The following is a 20,590-nucleotide window of genomic DNA, read 5'->3' as shown; positions in this document are numbered from 1 at the left end:
TGTGTGTGTGTTTATATGTGTGTGTGTGTGTGTGTGTGTATGTATGTTGTAGTATGTATGTATGAATGTTGTGTGTGTTCTGTGTGTGTGTGTGTGTGTGTGTGTGTGTGTTTATGTGTGTGTGTGTGTGTGTGTGTTTGTGTGTTTGTGTGTGTGTGTCTGTCTGTCTGTCTGCGTGTGTGTTTCTCTCTGTGTGTGTGTGTGTTTGTGTGTGTGTGTGTGTTTCTCTGTGTGTGTGTGTGTTTCTCTGTGTGTGTGTGTGTGTGTGTGTGTGTGTGTGTGTGTGTGTGTGTGTGTGTGTGTTACCGGGCAGAGGTTGGTTGTTGGCCAGTTTCCACTGCAGTCTGATTGGCTGAGCTCCGCTGTAGACTATGCACCTGAAGCTGGACGAGGCTCCGACTCTCACTGCTGCGCTGTGAGGCTCGATGGCGATGATCGGAGACTGGAGACCTGAGGAGGAGGAGGCGATTCAAACATCAACACAACGAGCAACACACACTCAGAGGGACTGATAAAATACCTATTATCTAAATACTTGTATTGTCTTTATTTTCATATGTTTTGTGTGTTGAAATGTTGCTTTCCTTACAGCTGATTGGCTAACCCTTTTATCGTCAATCAACGTTATCAACTCGTATTACTTTAAGATCTAACCAGTTGTACCATTACACCGTGTTCAGCTTCCCTCTCACTATAACATAGATGTCCCTGCAGCTACACATTGACCTGGCAGCTTCTCAAACATGAGGTCCAGGAAACAGTGAGCAGTGATGAGCTCATGGAGAGGTGTGAGTGTGAGTCACTGCTCGGTGACAGGGTGTGTGTGTGTGTGATGTGTTTCTGACTGACACACACTCTGACATCAACTGTAAACTCCTCTGTGAGAAAATGAGAATCAGATCAAAGAGTCAGAAAGGGAAGAGCAGGGGAACGTTTGGGGAACACAGCAAAAGTCTGTTTAAATACAGAGAACACTTCTGTGCACCTGTTGAACCCTGAGCCTGTTTCTCAGGTCTCAGGCTCGAAAATGACATTCCCAGAACAAATGACCATATCTTCCCTTCTAAAAGGGGAAAATGAATAATCTTTTTTCTCAAAGTAATGATAAACCTGTGAGTTGGATGTAGAAAAGTCAGAATCAATATAGATGTTTTTTATTTTAAAGAAAATTCAGATTGAACATGAAAAAACTGTAAATGATAGTGTCTGTCCAAAAATTCTTTTTTACTTATAGTGCAAACTACCCTTGGATGATGGGTTAGTAGACTAAAAGCTTTAGGAATCCAAAGTACAACATATAATAAGTACCCTGTATCAAGATTGATGCAAAACAAGTGACATTTGACCTTTTTAGAGAGGTTTAGCCAAAACCACCCCACCTCTGAGGTGATTTGGGTGAAAATGTTTTTTTTTCCATATCTCTGGCCCCCCTTGGTCGATTTTGATGGTTGACACCTCTTTCTGACCGTTAGAGCCAATAGAATCGAAGGGGGAGTTCCCCTCTCACACACACGGTACAAAAAAAAGGTGAGGGCTTCGCGCATGCATTTTTTTTGCGTGAACCTATACTCTCGCTCTGACATCTGGAAACGGAAAAGCAGTTTTATTGTTTATGGATTATCATAAATCATTTCAAAGGGACACAGACACATTAGATTAACCTATGGATTAACTTCAGCAGCGTTTTTATCGTTTTAATGCCATTGAACACTTCCTGCAGTCTGACTCACGTGATGAAGACGAGGTGACGGACACGGAGACGGACGCCTGCTGGAAGTTGGAGTTTCCGGAGTGTCCTTGAACTCGGCACACGTATTCCCCAGAGTCCTCTGGAGAGGCCAAGAGGATCCTCAGCTGACTGCCCAGCACCTGTAGAGAGGAGGAACACCACCTTAAACAACACCTAAACACCACCTAAACACCACCTAAACACCACTTTATAGACACCTTAAACAACACCTTAAACAACACCTAAACACCACTTAAACACCACCTAAACACCACTTTATAGACACCTTAAACAACACCTTAAACAACACCTTAAACACCACCTAAACAACAACCTAAACACCACCTTAAACACCACTTTATAGACACCTTAAACAACACCTAAACACCACCTTAAACACCACCTTATACACACCCTTAAACACCTTATAAACACCACCTTATAAACACCCTTAAACACCACCTAAACACCACCTTAAAAACACCACCTTATAAACACCACCTAAACAGCACCTAAACACCACCTTATAAACAACCTTAAACACCACCTTAATCACCACCTTATAAACAACCTTAAACACCACCTTATAAACACCACCTTAAACACCACCTTAAACACCACGTAACCACCACCTAAACACCACCTTAAACACCACCTAACCACCACTTAAACACCACCTTATAAACACCACCTTAAACACCACCTAAACACCACCTAACCACCACCTAACCACCACCTTAAACACCACCTTATAAACACCACCTTAGAAACACCACCTAATCACCACCTAAACACCACCTAACCACTACCTAACTACCACCTTAAACACCACCTTATAAACACCACCTAAACACCACCTTATAAACACCACCTTAAACACCACCAACCCCTCCCAACTTTAGTTTTATGAGTCAGGAAAGAATGCATAAGAAAGGGGGTGGAGTTGATATTTTGTTCAATGATTCCCTTCAATGCAGGAAGACATCTTATGGGGACTTTGCTTCTTTTGAATATGTGGCCCTTCAGCTGAAATGCTCCTCTCGAGCTCTGTTCCTAAATATCTATAGACCACCCAAATACTGTGCAAGCTTTTTTGATGATTTTACTGAACTGCTGTCTATAGTGTGTATTGACTTTGACCGTCTAGTCATTGTTGGTGATTTTAACATCCATGTTGACAACCCCCAGGACAGAGGGGCTAAAGAACTGTGTTCTTGATAACTATGGACTGACTCAGCATGTGGCGGAGCCCACGCACAATAAGGGGCACACTCTGGACTTAATTATCTCAAAGGGTCTGAATATCTCAAAGGTTGTGGTGACTGATGTTGCACTCTCTGATCATTCCTGTGTTTTCTTTGAGAGCTCTATTTCTGTTCACAAAAATGTTCAGAAAGAGGTAACCACAAAGCGATATTTAACTGAAAATACTAGGGAAATGTTTACTCATAATTTCTCTTCCACACTTGCCCTGCTAACATCTCAGTAAATGAGCTATTTTAATTCAAAAATTAAAAATGTTATAGATACCATTGCTCCAACTAAGGTAAAGGAAGTGATTAGCAAGAAAATATCTCCATGGAGAAAGGCCATGACCGTGAGAACAGAAAAAAGAGAGTGTCGAAAAGCTGAACGTAGGTGGCGAAAAACAAATCTCCAGGTTCACTTTGAAATCTATAAAGAGAGACTTGGCCTTTATAATTTGGAATTGAAAAACGCACGACAGTCTTTCTTCTCTGACATCATTACCAAAAACAAAAACAACGCACGTGCCTTGTTTGCTACCGTCGACAGACTAACTAACCCCCCAGTGTCAGTAGCCTCTGAATTTCTATCCACCAGGGCGTGCAATGATTTTGCCTCCTTCTTCACTGACAACATTCAGAAAATTAGACAAGCAGTCAGTGCCTCTACATCAGGTACAGCAAATGTTTTGTCCCTTTGTCCACCTAATATCAATTCAAACACCATGACACAATTCCATCAGATTAATGGTAAAAACTTAGAGGACATTATTCAACTTCTGAAATCCTCCTCCTGCTGCCTTGATATTATTCCAACAGGATTTTTCAAAGATGTTTTTCCTTGCATGGCCTCAGATCTACTTCATATAGTAAACACATCTCTTCACTCAGGTATTTTTCCAGAGGCCTCTGAAAACTGCAGTCATTAAACCGCTCTTAAAAAAGAATAATCTAGATGCCTCAGTAATGAACAATTACAGGCCCATATCAAACCTGCCATTTCTAGGTAAAATCATTGAAAAAGTAGTATTTCAACAGTTGAGTAACTTCTTGCATTTAAATAACTGTTTGGATGTGTTCCAGTCAGGATTTCGTCCAAACCACAGCACTGAGACTGCTCTTGTAAAGGTCTTCAATGACATCCACTTAAACACAGACAGTGGCAGAACTTCAGTGTTAGTATTATTAGATCTCAGTGCTGCATTTGACACTGTTGACCACAACATATTACTAGACCGACTAGAAAACTGGGTGGGACTTTCGGCAACAGTTCTAAATTGGTTTGAGTCCTACTTAAAGGACAGAAAAAACTTTGTTTCTATAGGTAAATACACATCTGAGTTGACAAATATGACATGTGGGGTACCTCAAGGCTCCATCTTGGGGCCTCTTCTCTTTAACATCTACATGCTACCACTGGCTCAGATAATGAAAAAGAACAAAATAAGTTACCATAGCTATGCGGATGACACACAAATTTACGTAACAATTTCACCAGGAGATTATGCTCCAATTCAAACACTGAGTAAGTGCATTGAACAAATCAATGACTGGATGTGTCAGAACTTTCTCCAATTAAACAAAGATAAAACTGAGGTAATGGTTCTTGGAGCCAAGGCAGAACGTATAAAAGTTAGCGCTGAGCTTCAGTCTGCAATGTTCAAAACAACAGATAAAGCCAGAAATCTAGGTGTAGTCATGGACTCTGACCTGAGTTTCAACAGTCACATTAAAACAGTTACTAAATCAGCCTACTATCACCTAAAGAACATATCTAGGATTAAAAGACTAATGTCACAGCAGGATTTGGAAAAACTTGTCCATGCTTTTATCTTCAGTAGACTCGACTACTGCAATGGTGTCTTTACAGGCCTCACTAAAAAATCTATTAGAAAGCTGCAGCTAATTCAGAACGCCGCTGCTCGAGTCCTCACTGACACTAAGAAAGTGGATCACATCACTCCTGTTCTGAAGTCCTTACACTGGCTTCCTGTGTGTCAAAGAATAGATTTAAAAATACTGCTGCTGGTTTATAAAGCTTTGAATGGTTTAGGCCCAAAATACATGTCTGACCTACTGCTAAATTATGAACCATCCAGAACCCTCAGGTCTTCAGGGACTGGTCAGCTTTCTGTCCCCAGAGTCAGAACTAAACATGGAGAAGTTCAGTTATTATGCTCCAAATATCTGGAACAAACTCCCAGAAACCTGCAGGTCCGCTGCAACTCTTACTACTTTTAAATCCAGGCTGAAGACTTTTCTTTTTGCCGCTGCTTTTAATTGAACTATTCACATCTGAAACTGCACTGTAACTTTTAACTTTTATCCATGTATTTTTTCTTTTAATGTTTATTTTATTATCTTTTCTTTTTAATGACTGATTTTAAATGCCATTTTTAAAATGTCTTCCATTTTTGTAAAGCACTTTGAATTACCTTGTGTTGAAAGGTGCTATATAAATAAACTTGCCTTGCCTTGCCTTGCCTTGCCTTGCCTTGCCTTGCCTTGCCTTGCCTTGCCTTGCCTTGCCTTGCCTTGCCTAACCACCACCTAAACACCACCTTATAAACACCACCTAACCACCACCTAAACACCACCTTATAAACACCACCTTAAACACCACCTAACCACCACCTAAACACCACCTTATAAACACCACCTTAAACACCACCTAACCACCACCTAAACACCACCTTATAAACACCACCTTAAACACCACCTAACCACCACTTAAACACCACCTTATAAACAACCTTAAACACCACCTTAAACACCACCTAACCACCACTTAAACACCACCTTATAAACACCACCTTATAAACACCACCACCTAACCACCACTTAAACACCACCTTATAAGCACCACCTTAAACACCACCTTATAGACACACTGACAATCACATTAATGCACACAATGTACACAATATCTGTTTTTTTTGTATTACTGCATATATTTTATTTTATTCTATTCTATTTCAATGTAAATACTGTGTGTGTGTGTGTGTGTGTGTGTGTGTGTGTGTGTGTGTGTTACCTGGTGGTTGGAGGACAGGCGTCCGCTGGCCTTGCTCCAGGTCACCTGAGGGGGGGGGTTTCCGGGGGCGAAGCAGCTGAGATCCAGACTCTGACCCTCCTGAACGTCAGCGATGGAGGGCTGGATGCTGACCGCTGAGGAGACGTGGTCTGCTGCTCACACACACACACACACACACACACACACACACACACACACACACACACACACACACACACACACACACACACACACACACACACACACACACACACACACACACACACACACACACACACACACACACACACACACACACACACACACACACACACACAACATTAACAACTTTGAATAAAAACACATTGTTATAATTACTGTATTATTGTAACTGCTTTGACCTCTGACCTTTGAGCACGGACACCTTGAGGGGCGAGCTGTTGGAGCCCACGCTGTTGCTGCCCACACACATGTAGGTCCCTGAGTCTGACCTCTGGATGTTGGGGATCAGCAGAGTGCCAATATCTGTGCGGTCCAAACGAGACTGAAACCAGAAGAGACCATCAAACATCTGTCTGTGAGATATCAGAGGCATTATAAAGGTCATAGAGAGGTGCAGGAATGAGTCCTAAACCCTGGCATGAGTCAGCATTAATCACTTCCTGTCCCCTGGTCTGGAGGTCAATGGTTTCTGAATGTGTGTTTGGTTGTTATCCTGAAAATAAGGTCCTTTATAGCCCAAAATTAGCCTCCTTTAGCTTAGCGGTGGTGACGTGAAGTCATGTGACCGTGCTGTAGTTCCTTTATAGCCCAACATTAGCCTCCTTTAGCTTAGCGGTGGTGACGTGAAGTCATGTGACCGTGCCGTAGTTCCTTTATAGCCCAACATTAGCCTCCTTTAGCTTAGCGGTGGTGACGTGAAGTCATGTGACCGTGCTGTAGTTCCTTTATAGCCCAACATTAGCCGCCTTTAGCTTAGCGGTGGTGACGTGAAGTCATGTGACCGTGCTGTAGTTCCTTTATAGCCCAACATTAGCCTCCTTTAGCTTAGCGTTACTGACGTGAAGTCATGTGACCATGCTGTAGTTCCTTTATAGCCCAACATTAGCCTCCTTTAGCTTAGCGTTAGTGACGTGAAGTCATGTGACCGTGCTGTAGTTCCTTTATAGCCCAACATTAGCCACCTTTAGCTTAGCGGTGGTGACGTGAAGTCATGTGACCGTGCTGTAGTTCCTTTATAGCCCAACATTAGCCTCCTTTAGCTTAGCGTTAGTGACGTGAAGTCATGTGACCGTGCTGTAGTTCCTCTATAGCCCAACATTAGCCTCCTTTAGCTTAGCGGTGGTGACGTGAAGTCATGTGACCGTGCTGTAGTTCCTTTATAGCCCAACATTAGCCTCCTTTAGCTTAGCGTTAGTGACGTGAAGTCATGTGACCATGCTGTAGTTCCTTTATAGCCCAACATTAGCCTCCTTTAGCTTAGCGGTGGTGACGTGAAGTCATGTGACCGTGCTGTAGTTCCTTTATAGCCCAACATTAGCCTCCTTTAGCTTAGCGTTAGTGACGTGAAGTCATGTGACCATGCTGTAGTTCCTTTATAGCCCAACATTAGCCACCTTTAGCTTAGCGGTGGTGACGTGAAGTCATGTGACCGTGCTGTAGTTCCTTTATAGCCCAACATTAGCCACCTTTAGCTTAGCGTTAGTGACGTGAAGTCATGTGACCGTGCTGTAGTTCCTTTATAGCCTAACATTAGCTTTTTTGTTAATATCTGGATATTATAAAATCACATGGAGGAATCCCATTGGACCAGGGAGATGCTGCCTTCAGGGACCAATACAAACATCCCTGCATCTCTCTATGAACACTATCACATCACACATGACTCACACAGTGAAGACAGAACATGACTTACCTCTCTGAACAACACAGATATGACATTATGACATAATGACGTTTCTATCTACAGCAACACAGAAGCACTACAGCGGGGTCTTTAGGACAGACAGTTACAGATCAGTTTCTGAGCAGATGATCTTAAATCACACTGAACTTCATCAGGAAGCTGCACAGAGCAACACGTCTACAACGATCAGCGTTAACACATCGGGGACTACTCTCTAACACATGAGGAGTTAGTGACACATCGATCTGAGACAGAGGTTACTCCATGAGCATTTTAAAGACGTTATTACCTGTGAAACCTGAGAGTAACCTTCAGGCCTGAAAACCAGTGGTGGAATCTAATGAAGTAAATGTACTCAAGTACTTTACTTAAGTACAAATCTGAGGTACTACATGTATATCTGAGTATTCTATTTTCATGCTACTTCATACTTTTACTCCAATACATTTATAGGACTCCTTTTACAGGTTTGGATATTAGTTAACATTTAAGGTACTTTAAGTGTATTTTGACACCAATATTGGAATTTTACTTTGGGTACCTTAAGTGTATTTTGACACCAATGCTAGTACTTTAAATGAAGGTATTTTAAGTGTATTTTGATGCATATACTAGTACTTTTACTTTGGGTACTTTAGGTGTATTTTGACATTTACTTTGGGTACCATAAATGTAATTTGACACCAATACTTGTACTTTTAATTAATGTTCTTTAAGTGCATTTTGACGCCAATACTTGTACTTTTAATGAAGGTACTTTTAGTGTATTTTGACACCAATACTAGTACTTTCACTTTGGGTACTTTAAGTGTATTTTGACACAAATACTTGTACATTTACTTTGGGTACTTTTAGTGTATTTTGACACCAATGCTAGTACTTATACTTTGGGTACCATAAGTGTAATTTGACACCAATACTTGTACTTTTAATTAATGTTCTTTAAGTGTATTTTGACGCCAATACTTGAACTTTAACTTAGGGTACTTTAAGTGTATTGTAATGCCAATACTTGAACTTTAACTTAGGGTACTTTAAGTGTATTTTGACACCAATACTTTTACTTTTAATTAAGGTACTTCAAGTGTATTTTGACGCCAATACTTGAACTTTAACTTAGGGTACTTTAAGTGTATTTTCACGCCAATACTAGTACTTTTACTTTTGTACTATATGTGTAATTTGACACCAATATTAGCACTTGTTGAACTTTAAGTGTATTTTGACGCTTATGCTAGTTCTTTAACTTTGTGTACTTTAGGTGTATTTTGAAGCCAATACTTGTAGTTTAACTTTGGGTACTCTACGTGTATTTTGAAGCCAATACTTGTGCTTTTACTTGTTAAAACTATGAATGCAGGACTTGTCCTTGTAGCAGAGTATTCTGAAACTGTAGTATTGCTACTTGATATAAAACTTCTGAATACTTCCACCACTGCTGAACCCAGAATATCATGACAAACTAAACCCTGCATTACTGTAACTCCTCAACAAGCTGCTTTCTAATAACCCAGCTCTCTGTCTGTTCCTCAGAGGCTCAGCAGGCCTGAATATGAGCTTTGATAAAGTTTGGAAGCACCTCGGGTCAGAGGGGGGAGGGGGGGTTACTGTATGGGTGTGGGGGCATTCAGGGACACAGCTGCTGGAGCGTAAAGCTCAGCGCTGAGGCTCAGTGTGTGTCTGCAGCTTCTCAAAGCAAAGCGTCTGCAGAGCTCACACAGTTTCTGCCTGGCCGCTCTGCAGAGCCTCGGCCTGGGAAAGGCTTGTGTAGGAGTTTAAAACACTAACACAACACACCGAGGAGTATGTCTGAATACCTCCAGAACCTTCTGTTTACTCAGTACGGGGGGGGGGGGGTTGGTGCTATGCTATAACACCCCTTGTTGTTAAATACAAACTATGTGCAATCATAGTTTGGATATACTCGTTACAAATGTACATTTCCCCTCTTTGGGACGAATAAAGGTATTCTGATTCTAATGATGAGGGGGGGGGGGGGGGGGGGGGGGGGTGATGAGGACAAAACAAGACACTATGGAACAATTATTAATAAACGCAACATAAAAACAGAATGCAAATACAGTCAGGGCGCCTTCACAAGACAACGCTTAGTCCGGTGTAATCTGGTGTGGTAAAAAAAACAGGAGTTCAACCGCATTCAAATGTGCATCATGATTAAAGAGAACCATTACCCATGTCCCGCCCCTCAGCCTATCATGGACAATGTGTTGGAGCGCCAGCCAATAGGAGAGCCAGGGTTCCATAGTGATGTCACTTTACTAGATTTCTCCCTCGGGTAGTTCTGCTGTACCTTGTGATGCCTTTCTGTTGATTACGGTGACAAGATCACTTTCCCAATGGTCCTACAATGCAGGATTACAGCCTGAGGTGGACAGGTACAGGATATACATCTTTTTATATATATTTGTATTTTTGTATTCGGGATAGTTGACTTTTGACTTTGATAACTTTAACGTCCACAGAAAGGTATGTAAAGTAATTGGAAATAAACTGGAGGATAAACCAATGTGCACGAGTCTGTGGACAGAAGTGGGAGCTATCTAAAAAGCTAATTGTTTACTTATTGTATCCTTTAATTAGAGCACTAATAACCAGATTCAATGGAATACAATAATAACAAGAACCCTAAATATGACCAGAGACAGACGGACTTGTGAAGGCGTCCCAACGAGTCGACCAGCCGGCTGACTTCATGTATTTGCATCTTAACGGGCTGGGTGAGCAGCGAATTATCAGTTGACAGGATCATGTGACCATGTGATCATGTGACCATGTGACCATGTGATCATGTGATTATCATGCATTAGTGACAGCGTGAGGACGAGGTGAGTATAGACGATGATGAGGACGGACAGATGGACAGACCTGCAGCTCCTCAATACGTCTCTGTAACACATCGAGACTGTTGCTTTTAAACTGATGGAAACCGAGAGAGGGAATGGCCTGAGCAAACGTCACAACGAGGGGGGGGGGGGATCAAAAACAAAAAACCATGGGGGGAGGAGACAAACAGAGAAATAAAGAGTAGATGTCAAAATGCGGAACAATACAAACATAATGTTGAATTCCATCGGCATCGGACACACCTTTGAGAGGAAATCAGATTAATATCACGGCAAAATGTGAATGTGTTAAAGTGACGGTGCTGCAGCGGTGAGGGGGGGGGCTCACCTGGGGGGGGGATCTGACCCCCGTTCTTCAGCCAGGTGAGTTTCGGGGTCGGGGATCCTGTCGCTCTGCAGTACAGACGGACGTTGTCTCCTTCGTGGGCTTCGATGTTCTGAGGACTGACCTGAACCTGAGGCTGCGTGCCGACAACGCTCGGGTTCGACTCTGAAACAGAAGGAATTGTTAACATTAAAAGAATCCACAAAAAATCTAAAAACACAAAGAATTCAGACACAAAAAACTGACACGTTTTAAAAAACTAAGAACTTAAAAAAACAAAACAAAAATTGAGAACACACAAAAAAAGTATAATTAAAAAAAACTTCAAAAGAATAAAATATGATCATTAAAAAACACACCCCCACCACAGCTAGTTGACGGAAAAACCACTAACCCAATTATTAACAAACAAATTCTAAAAACACAAAGAATTCAGAATACACACACAAAACTGAGAAGTTTCAACAACACCAAAAAAATTGAGAAAAGGCAAAAAAGACACCAAAAACCGAAACATTTTTATAATTTACTTAAAATAAAATATGATGATCAAAAAACACACTAACCCCACCACAGCTTACTTACAAAAAAAACACTCGCCCATTTCATTAACCTTAGTAAAGGGTGTAACACGGGAAAAGGAAGAACCATCACATCTTAAAACGGATACGAATCATAGGGAGGAAACACAAATTATTTTCCTACTCTCTGACTTTTCCCTTGGCAGAATCTTCCTGTTTCCTCCCAGTTTAACTCCGACTCCCCACGCCTACTTACACAGTAATAGCAAACATTTCAGGACCAATTCATTTCAATTTAAGGACCCAACAAGGCCCAGTTTGAGAAACAGGTCAAGGTTCATTACCGTCACACTCTCTCGGGCCACAAAATGTAAAAACAAGTCAAAAGTCATAATTCCCATCTCTTAGCATGTCTAAAAACTCGTAATGATTTTTAAGACTCTTTAAGGACCCTGCCAGCCTACCCATCCCAAATATTATAAAACTCATAATATTGGTTTACATTGTGGGGACCGGGCATTTGGTCCTGATTCTGTTGGTGGTCCCCACAAGGCCCGTAAAACAGGCTTTTGTGTGATACCGATTAACAAACACAGTCTTACTTTGCACGAACAGGGAGACCCGCACTGTGTTTTCCCCGTGTGTGTTCAGGGCCTTGCAGGTGTACTCCCCCTCATCAGCTGGATCCACGGCGCTGAAGCTCAGGACGCCTCCTCTGACCACAGCTCGGGGGCTCATCCTGTTCCCCGGACCCCCTGCAACAACACACAGGCACACAGAGGGGTTAGACCTATTCCCGTGTTGGTCCCTGAAGGCAGCATCTCCTTGGTCCAATGGGATTCCTCCATGTTAGTTTGGATTATTGCAGAAAATAATGTCTGTGTCAAACAAACGTTTCTGATACTTACAGGTTTAGTTCAGCAGGATAATCTCCACATATAAACACCACTTCATGATTTCTGAAGTAAGAAGCTAACGTTAAGCTAAAGGAGGCTAATGTTGGGCTATAAAGGAACTACAGCACGGTCACATGACTTCACGTCACCACCGCTAAGCTAAAGGAGGCTAATGTTGGGCTATAAAGGAACTACAGCACGGTCACATGACTTCACGTCACCACCGCTAAGCTAAAGGAGGCTAATGTTGGGCTATAAAGGAACTACAGCACGGTCACATGACTTCACGTCACCACCGCTAAGCTAAAGGAGGCTAATGTTGGGCTATAAAGGAACTACAGCACGGTCACATGACTTCACGTCACCACCGCTAAGCTAAAGGAGGCTAATGTTGGGCTATAAAGGAACTACAGCACGGTCACATGACTTCACGTCACCACCGCTAAGCTAAAGGAGGCTAATGTTGGGCTATAAAGGAACTACAGCACGGTCACATGACTTCACGTCACCACCGCTAAGCTAAAGGAGGCTAATGTTGGGCTATAAAGGAACTACAGCACGGTCACATGACTTCACGTCACCACCGCTAAGCTAAAGGAGGCTAATGTTGGGCTATAAAGGAACTACAGCACGGTCACATGACTTCACGTCACCACCGCTAAGCTAAAGGAGGCTAATGTTGGGTTATAAAGGAACTACAGCACGGTCACATGACTTCACGTCACCACCGCTAAGCTAAAGGAGGCTAATGTTGGTCTATAAAGGAACTACAGCACGGTCACATGACTTCACGTCACCACCGCTAAGCTAAAGGAGGCTAATGTTGGTTGTGATGATGTTTAGTCGTCTCATTTAGACACTTGCTAGCTCCCTCCGTTTTTTAAATCCACCAGTGGGGTATTAACTGACGTATTACATGTCTTAGAACAAAACGTTCAAATCTCTTCAGCTTGTGTTAACCACAGACCTTATGTCAGTCTAACAACCAAAAACACATTCAGAAAACCATTGACCTCCAGACCAGGGGACAGGAAGTGATGAAAATGAGTCAACAGAAAGTACTCGTACCGATCCATTCGATGGCGGCGGTGGGGTTTCCGGTCACGGTGCAGCGAAACTCTGCCCGTTGACCCTGTATGACGTTCAGGACGGTCGGGGAGACGTTGGCCACAGGCAGAGTGCCTTCTGAAGCTAAAGGAAGGGAAACAGGAGTCATAAAAACATCAAACCGGAGAAGGACACCACCTAGAGGCTCGTGGAGGAATGAAGCGTGATAATGAAGACTGGCGAGGTGGTGGTGAAATGGAAATCAGGAGTTTATGATGCATACCTTGGAACTACACTAGACGCACAACCTGATATGTTCTGGGGTCTCTCACTAAAGGAAAAGCTAAATGGTCAGATCCACTAAAGATATCCAGCTAATTAAATTGTGGCGCTAACTTTAAGCTCAATTACAAACACGGAAGTACAGTGGAGGCTGATCCCATATGTTTTGTAGATATACATTCATAAATTTAACCATTCTTTTTTTTATTTGGACTTGATTGGTGGCGCCAGATAAAAATGTGAAAGTTTCCCAAAGCTATTAGAAATCATCCTGAAGGGAACACAAGTGTGTGAACCAATTTTCATGATAATACATCCAATAGTTTCCAATCAAAATCACAAATGGGGTGCGCAAGGAAATGTCTGGCGATCCCCAGTAATGGCAAATAATCTCCCAGGAATGTATAGGGTTTATTCTCCCAGCTGTAACACATATCTAAACATATATAGCTAAACTTAGCTTAATTGCTAGATACCGCTCGAGGTCAGGAATGAAAAGACTTGTCTCTTTAACTTGGATTAACTTCCATCAATGATATCCTATTAATTGAGTAATTTCAGGATCTTTTCCATCTGTTTGACGCATTGGAACTGGTCCAGAGTCAGATCTGATGATACCCCGGTGAGATGGGATGTGTTAGGCACAGTATGATGTTTGAAGCCCAGATAACAGCTATTCACAGGACAGAAGGAGAAGAAGAAGATGAAGAAGAAGAAGAGGAAAGAGATAAGGATGAAGAAGAAGAAGTAGAAGGGACATATCTCGTCTCTGAATGTGGAGACATTATAAGTAAACATCTAGCTACTGACTGAATAACTAAAGACAAAATCATTGAGCAGCCTGGGTTAAACCAAGTCTCTGAATGGAGTAATCCATTTTAATTCAAGGGACATTACCCTCCATTATCCCACAATTATCTTAAGAATGAAACCGGTCGGTGCCTGTATGGACAACACAACGCTGACTCTGATATTCTTCCCTGATGGAAACTAAGCTCCACATTCGTGAGGATTCGCCCTGAGGAGGATTTATCTTTCCTGCAGTGATGGACCCGATGAACCCAAAGAGGACAGAGCCGGTGACGCTCGTACAGAACAACCTCCACAGGAAACAGAACCACTGAAAACAAATCTTTAAACTCAGGGGTGTCCAAACTACGGCCCGGGGGCCAAATGTGGCCCGCGGTAAATTTTGAAAACGGCCCTCAGCTCATTCAAAAAGTATAATGCAATACGGCCTTCAAATAAACGTGTGCTTGTCATGTATTCTACTTCTTAAATACAGATACAAATATTACACAGTATTCATGTGTTAATGAGTCCACTTTTCAAATAAAGTCAATTCATGTTGGAAAAATGTCAAACAAATCTTAGTTTGCCGAATAACTTATTTCCATAACAAGCTTGACATCTAGCCTTCAAGCTTCTGAAGGAATGAGCTTTCAAGTAAACCCTCTGGAGAGCTGGGATGTTTCTTAAAGCATATTCAAGTATCAAGCATCATTTACCTACATTTGATTGATTTTGCTAACTTATAACTTAACTGATAAGGCGATATACCTCTTGTGACTTGTTTTTAGGGTTAGGGTTGTGGCCCTCAGTGAAAGAAGTTTGGACACCGCTGCTTTAAACTAAAGGCGTCTGCTCACAAAGAGCGTGAGACTTGCTGTTTTTTCTTGTAGAGTTTCCTGCAGAAGTTGTTTGTACATGGCGCTACCCACTTCCAAGCTGAGGAAGAAGAAGCATGCAGGACCCAGAGAGAGGAAGGGTCTGTTCGCAGAGAGGAAACCATGCCCATGCGGACTTACGCTTCCCGTGTCCTTCAAACATTTCATAGGCTGTGTAAAACATCTGAGTCTGTGAGGCCTCTGGAGGGAGGAGGGGGGGGGGGGGGGGGGGGGGGGGGGGGGGGAGAGGTCAGGTTTCTGGGACAGTTTACCTCCCTGCAGAATATCTCCCACTGTGGACCGCCGTGGGTTTGTCCAAATGGTTCCAAAAACACACGATTCAAACATGCTTCATGAATTAAACTGGCACCAACCGCAGGAACGTTCACCAGACTGTGGAACCTTTTAAAGGTCTCCTGTTATCCTGTTTCTCATCAATATATCACAGGTCTCAGATATATCCAGAACATGTCTCTGATTGGCTGAAACACCAAACAGATCATTGCAGCATTACCCATAATCCCCTCTGTTTCAGCCCTGTTTCCAAAGTGCTGATTCTCTGTCTGTTACTTCAGATGAAAATAAGGAGCCCCTCCCCACGCCCCTCTGAGAGACATTTGGTTACAAAGAACTCAATGGTGCTCTAGGAGGACATTCAGGTGATAAGGGGGGGGGGGGGGGTTACCTTGGTTGCTGATTGGCTCATGGTTACTCAAGACAAAACATCGTTATGACATCATAAAGTGGCCAAAATCTGATCAGCTCATTTTCAGACAGGTTTTTATGCCAAAAAGCATTCGCGTAAAGCGTTGTTACAGCTGTTTGTGGGATTTTCCATGACTACCACAAATAGCTCACTGATACAAAGCACAATGGGCATGTCTAAGGTGGTTTTAAGTGATTCATCCTGTATCAGTATACATATTGCCAGTTGAATCAGATCAATAACAGCTTATTATTAACTTTACATGTAAATATAATAGTTTGTTTTTCCAAGTTCTAGACTCCTTCCTGTGCAGGGCCTTCTGTTTGAACCGTAAGTCTATGAACGTTTATAACACGGTTCCTCGTCTGAGTGTTTTGCTCCGTGGAGTTTTGCTGAACATACTCTTTGACTTCTTCACTAAATACTGTCTTTGGGGTTTCAGAGAACAAGGCAACAAACCATCTCGTTCAGCATGAGCATCCAATGGGGTCTACTCATGAAACAGACATTTTAAACAGTTCCTTTAATCTAACGTCAGCGGGGTCATTTACCTGAGCAGCTAAACAACGTGTTATTGAACCCAAATCAAAAGTGCTTCTACCTTTTTGAGATCATTGATTCCTCGGTTGGTGCCGTTTAATTCATATTTTAACAATCACTCACCTGATGCATTGAGAACAGCAACAACAGGTGTTACAAGAACGTTGGTTAGTGTCTTTAATGATCTCACACTCAACAACAACGATGCAAAATGCTTTTTATGCAAAGTCAAGATAAACACACACACACACACACACACAGAGACACACACACACACAGAGACACACACACACACACAGAGACACACACACACACCACACCACACACACACACCACACACACACACACACACACACACACACAGAGACACACACACACACACACACACACCACACACAGAGACACACAACACACAAGAGAGAGACACACACACAACACACACACAGAGACACCACACACACACACACACACACAGAGACACACACACACACACACACACAGAGACACACACACACAGACACACACACACACACACACACACAGACACACCCACACCACACACACAGAGACACACACACACACACACAGAGACACCCACACACACACACAGAGAGACACACACACACACACACCCACACACACAGAGAGACACACACACACACACACACACACACACACACAGAGAGAGAGACACACACACACACAGACACACAGACACACACACACACACACACAGACACACACACACACCACACACACACACACACAGACACAGAGACACACACACACACACACACACACACACACAGAGACACAGACACACACACACACACAGAGACACACACACAGACACACACCACACACACACACACACACACACACACACACCACACACACACACACACACACACACACACACACACACACACACACACACACACACACACACACACACACACACACACACACACACACACACACACACACACACACACACGCACACACACACAGAGGAGGCGTGCAGGTTAGTAGCAGGAAGCAGTTTTTAGACATTAAAACTAGTTCACATTCAGCGGTTAAAAAGCCGGCATACAGCTTGTGGTGATCCTCTTTTTATCAAGGTCATATATATATTTTATTATAATAATAATGATATATAAATGAGCCCGGTCCATGAACTAGAAAATCACTTTCTCATTATTTTAATCCATTTTTCACAACATACTTTCACAGTTAAGATGAATACAGGTGTGCATTACATCAGGTGGACGTCCTTTCTAAATCAAATGGAAATCTTTACAGAAGCACCTTTGGGTTTTATTTTCAATCAAGTTCAACATAATGCAGTCATTGTGAAGTAAACGTGTAATTAAAGAGAGATATAAAAATATTTTCTGATAGAAACATCATGCAATGCATCGTCATGGCCAATCCCCATGGAACAACAACACGTGGTTTACTGTGAGACATTCAGGTACACATTTCAGTCAGTACAAATATATATAAAAAAGAAACAACAATGACAGCGTGTAAATTAAAGACCATAATATACAGAAGTGGTTATTATCGACAAGATAGGTATAAAAAACTCCCTTTTTCTTTTGCATTTCAAGTCAGATGTTAAATATTCTACCAAACATGACGCTAACGGAAATAATAATAATTAGAAATGTGATTCAGCGTCAGGTTTACAGACTGTAGCACCATGAGATAGAGAACATGTGGTTCCTCCTGCGTTTCCAAGTCCTTTCTGAACGTCAGTCGTTGTCCGGTTTCCTCCCCATCACTACAGCTCTGGCAGGGGGGGGGGTTTGGAGGTGAGGATAGAGACCCCAAAGCTAACACCCTGCTCGTAAAAACCTCCAAAAACCAGGAAGAAGCCACCACACCACCACCGAGGGGTTTCAATATAAAGAGGGGGAAATCTGCAGGAGCCAATCACGGACCCCCAGAGAGCTCATGTGACCTGACGTTTAGATTTAAAGATCTGCTATCATGCTGCTTTTAGGCGTATAGTACAAAGGCGTATTTTGCATGATAGGAGACCTTTAAAACCTCCTTGTGTTATCTAGAGATGTTGTTCTGTCATATCGTTTTAGTTTGAATTAAACCCACAAGCTGTATTTCTTCATATAAAGTCCAGGAAAGGCACGAAACAGGAGTTAGAAAGCGTCGTTTGTTGCAGAGCAGAAGCGTGGCGGTTAGAAGCGTGTTGGTCTAAAGGGTCCTAATGCAGGGAAACAGAAAGCATGGCATGCACCACTGCAAGCTGGAAGAGGGGGGGGGGGGGGAGGGGGAGGAGCCAGAGCAGGGGCTGATGGGTAATGTTGTGCCGTGGATCACGAACCTGGCACGTAGAGGACGGCGGTGCCCTCGTCCATGGCGAACATGTTGGACCCGGTGCAGACGTAGACGCCGGCGTCCTCCGGCTGCACGTTCTGGACCGTCAGGATCCCGTTGAAGTCCATCGCTCGAGTGGGAAGCTTCCCGTTGCCTTTCCGGGTCCAGACCAGGGTGTAGGCCGGAGACTGGGGGGGGGGGGGGAGATAAGATTAGATAGTACTTTAATGGTGTACTTTTACTCCACTACAGTTCAGTTTATAAAACGGATAAGTCAAATCAAGCAATCTGATTGGTTCTTAGCCGTGATATAATGAGCGTATATCACGGGTAGAATTGTAGATACTTTTCACAAATCAAATCAAATCAAGTTTTATTTATATAGCACATTTTTAAAACCCTTTTTGGTGGAGCCAAAGTGCTGTACATGTAATAAAAACACTTTACTACAATAGCAAACAGAAGACAATAAATACAAATCACACACAGGGAAATGTCAGTATCCCTCGCGTCTGAGGAACAGCTACAACAGCTACAACCGTTACAGCTGTTACGTTACGTCCGTTAGGAAACTAACTAACTAACTAAGCTTAAGATGGAAACATGTAAGGTTAACTTGGACCTCCGGGGGGTCTCACTATGGAGGAGTGGATTGAGCAGTGCCTATCTCCAGAGAGCACCTAAACCACGACATGCAGAGCTACGTGAAGAGCAGGTAGACCAACTGGAAAGGTATCACCATTCAAAAGCTTTCTGATGCGGGTCTTGAAACAAAGCAGAGACATGATGACCGTTAGTGGCCACAGGTGTGAAAGCTCTCTCCAGAGCTACTGGAAGCCCAATCTGGAAAGTGGAGCAATATTCTCTCCACGCCAAGCAATAGCCTAGAACAACCTCAGCCTATACAAGTAACCTCGTAAGCCATGCTACTGATGCTGGACAGGTTTTCAGAGGCTGCACAATAAACAACAACATACACATTAATGTAAATAAATAGCCAAATAATGGATCAACGCTGAATGTTTAATGTGTTCGCTAGCTGTTAGTGTTGTTGCCTGGCAACCACCTCGCACTATGTTTTGTGCAGAAGGCAACGGAGGGACTATTTTATTTTGAACATCATTATTTACTAATAACAACTATTTAAATTAGAGTGTGTATTTTTCTTTCATATTGCCACACTTGGTAACCGTTTTATAAAAGCAATAGCTCACTTCAGGCCGTGATATATGCTCATTATATCACAGCTAAGGGGCGTTGTTCGGCCCGACGCGAAGCGGACGACCATATGATGACCATATACCACGGCCTGTCGTGAGCTATTGCTTAAGTAGTTCTCAGAGAGTGTTACCTTGCTCTTGGCGGTGCAGATGAAGCTGGCGGTGGCCCCCAACCTGACGGTCTGAGACTGAGGCTCCTCCACGGTCACCTCGATGGCTTTAGAGGGAACACCTGGAGAGAGACAGACACATCACTTCATACTCCATACAAACAGTTCATTCATTTCTGA

At 42.7% G+C, this 20,590-nt stretch overlaps 1 protein-coding gene across 1 annotated transcript in view; it reads right to left on the bottom strand.

The window, feature by feature from the left end:
* hspg2 (heparan sulfate proteoglycan 2) overlaps positions 1-20,590 on the bottom strand; it is a 172,060-nt gene that overhangs the window by 37,510 nt on the left and 113,960 nt on the right. The window contains 11 exon segments of the mRNA XM_034141030.1: positions 307-450; positions 1,731-1,869; positions 6,008-6,159; positions 6,395-6,530; positions 10,779-10,859; positions 11,089-11,246; positions 12,205-12,357; positions 13,567-13,689; positions 15,636-15,695; positions 19,088-19,268; positions 20,432-20,532. Coding sequence (XP_033996921.1) covers positions 307-450; positions 1,731-1,869; positions 6,008-6,159; positions 6,395-6,530; positions 10,779-10,859; positions 11,089-11,246; positions 12,205-12,357; positions 13,567-13,689; positions 15,636-15,695; positions 19,088-19,268; positions 20,432-20,532 — 1,428 coding nt within the window.

This window comes from Trematomus bernacchii, unplaced genomic scaffold (assembly GCF_902827165.1).
Source record: "Trematomus bernacchii unplaced genomic scaffold, fTreBer1.1, whole genome shotgun sequence".
In the NCBI taxonomy this organism is placed as follows: Eukaryota; Metazoa; Chordata; class Actinopteri; order Perciformes; family Nototheniidae; genus Trematomus; species Trematomus bernacchii.
Note: the sequence above shows the minus strand (reverse complement) of the source record. Positions and strands in the feature narration are given on the sequence as shown.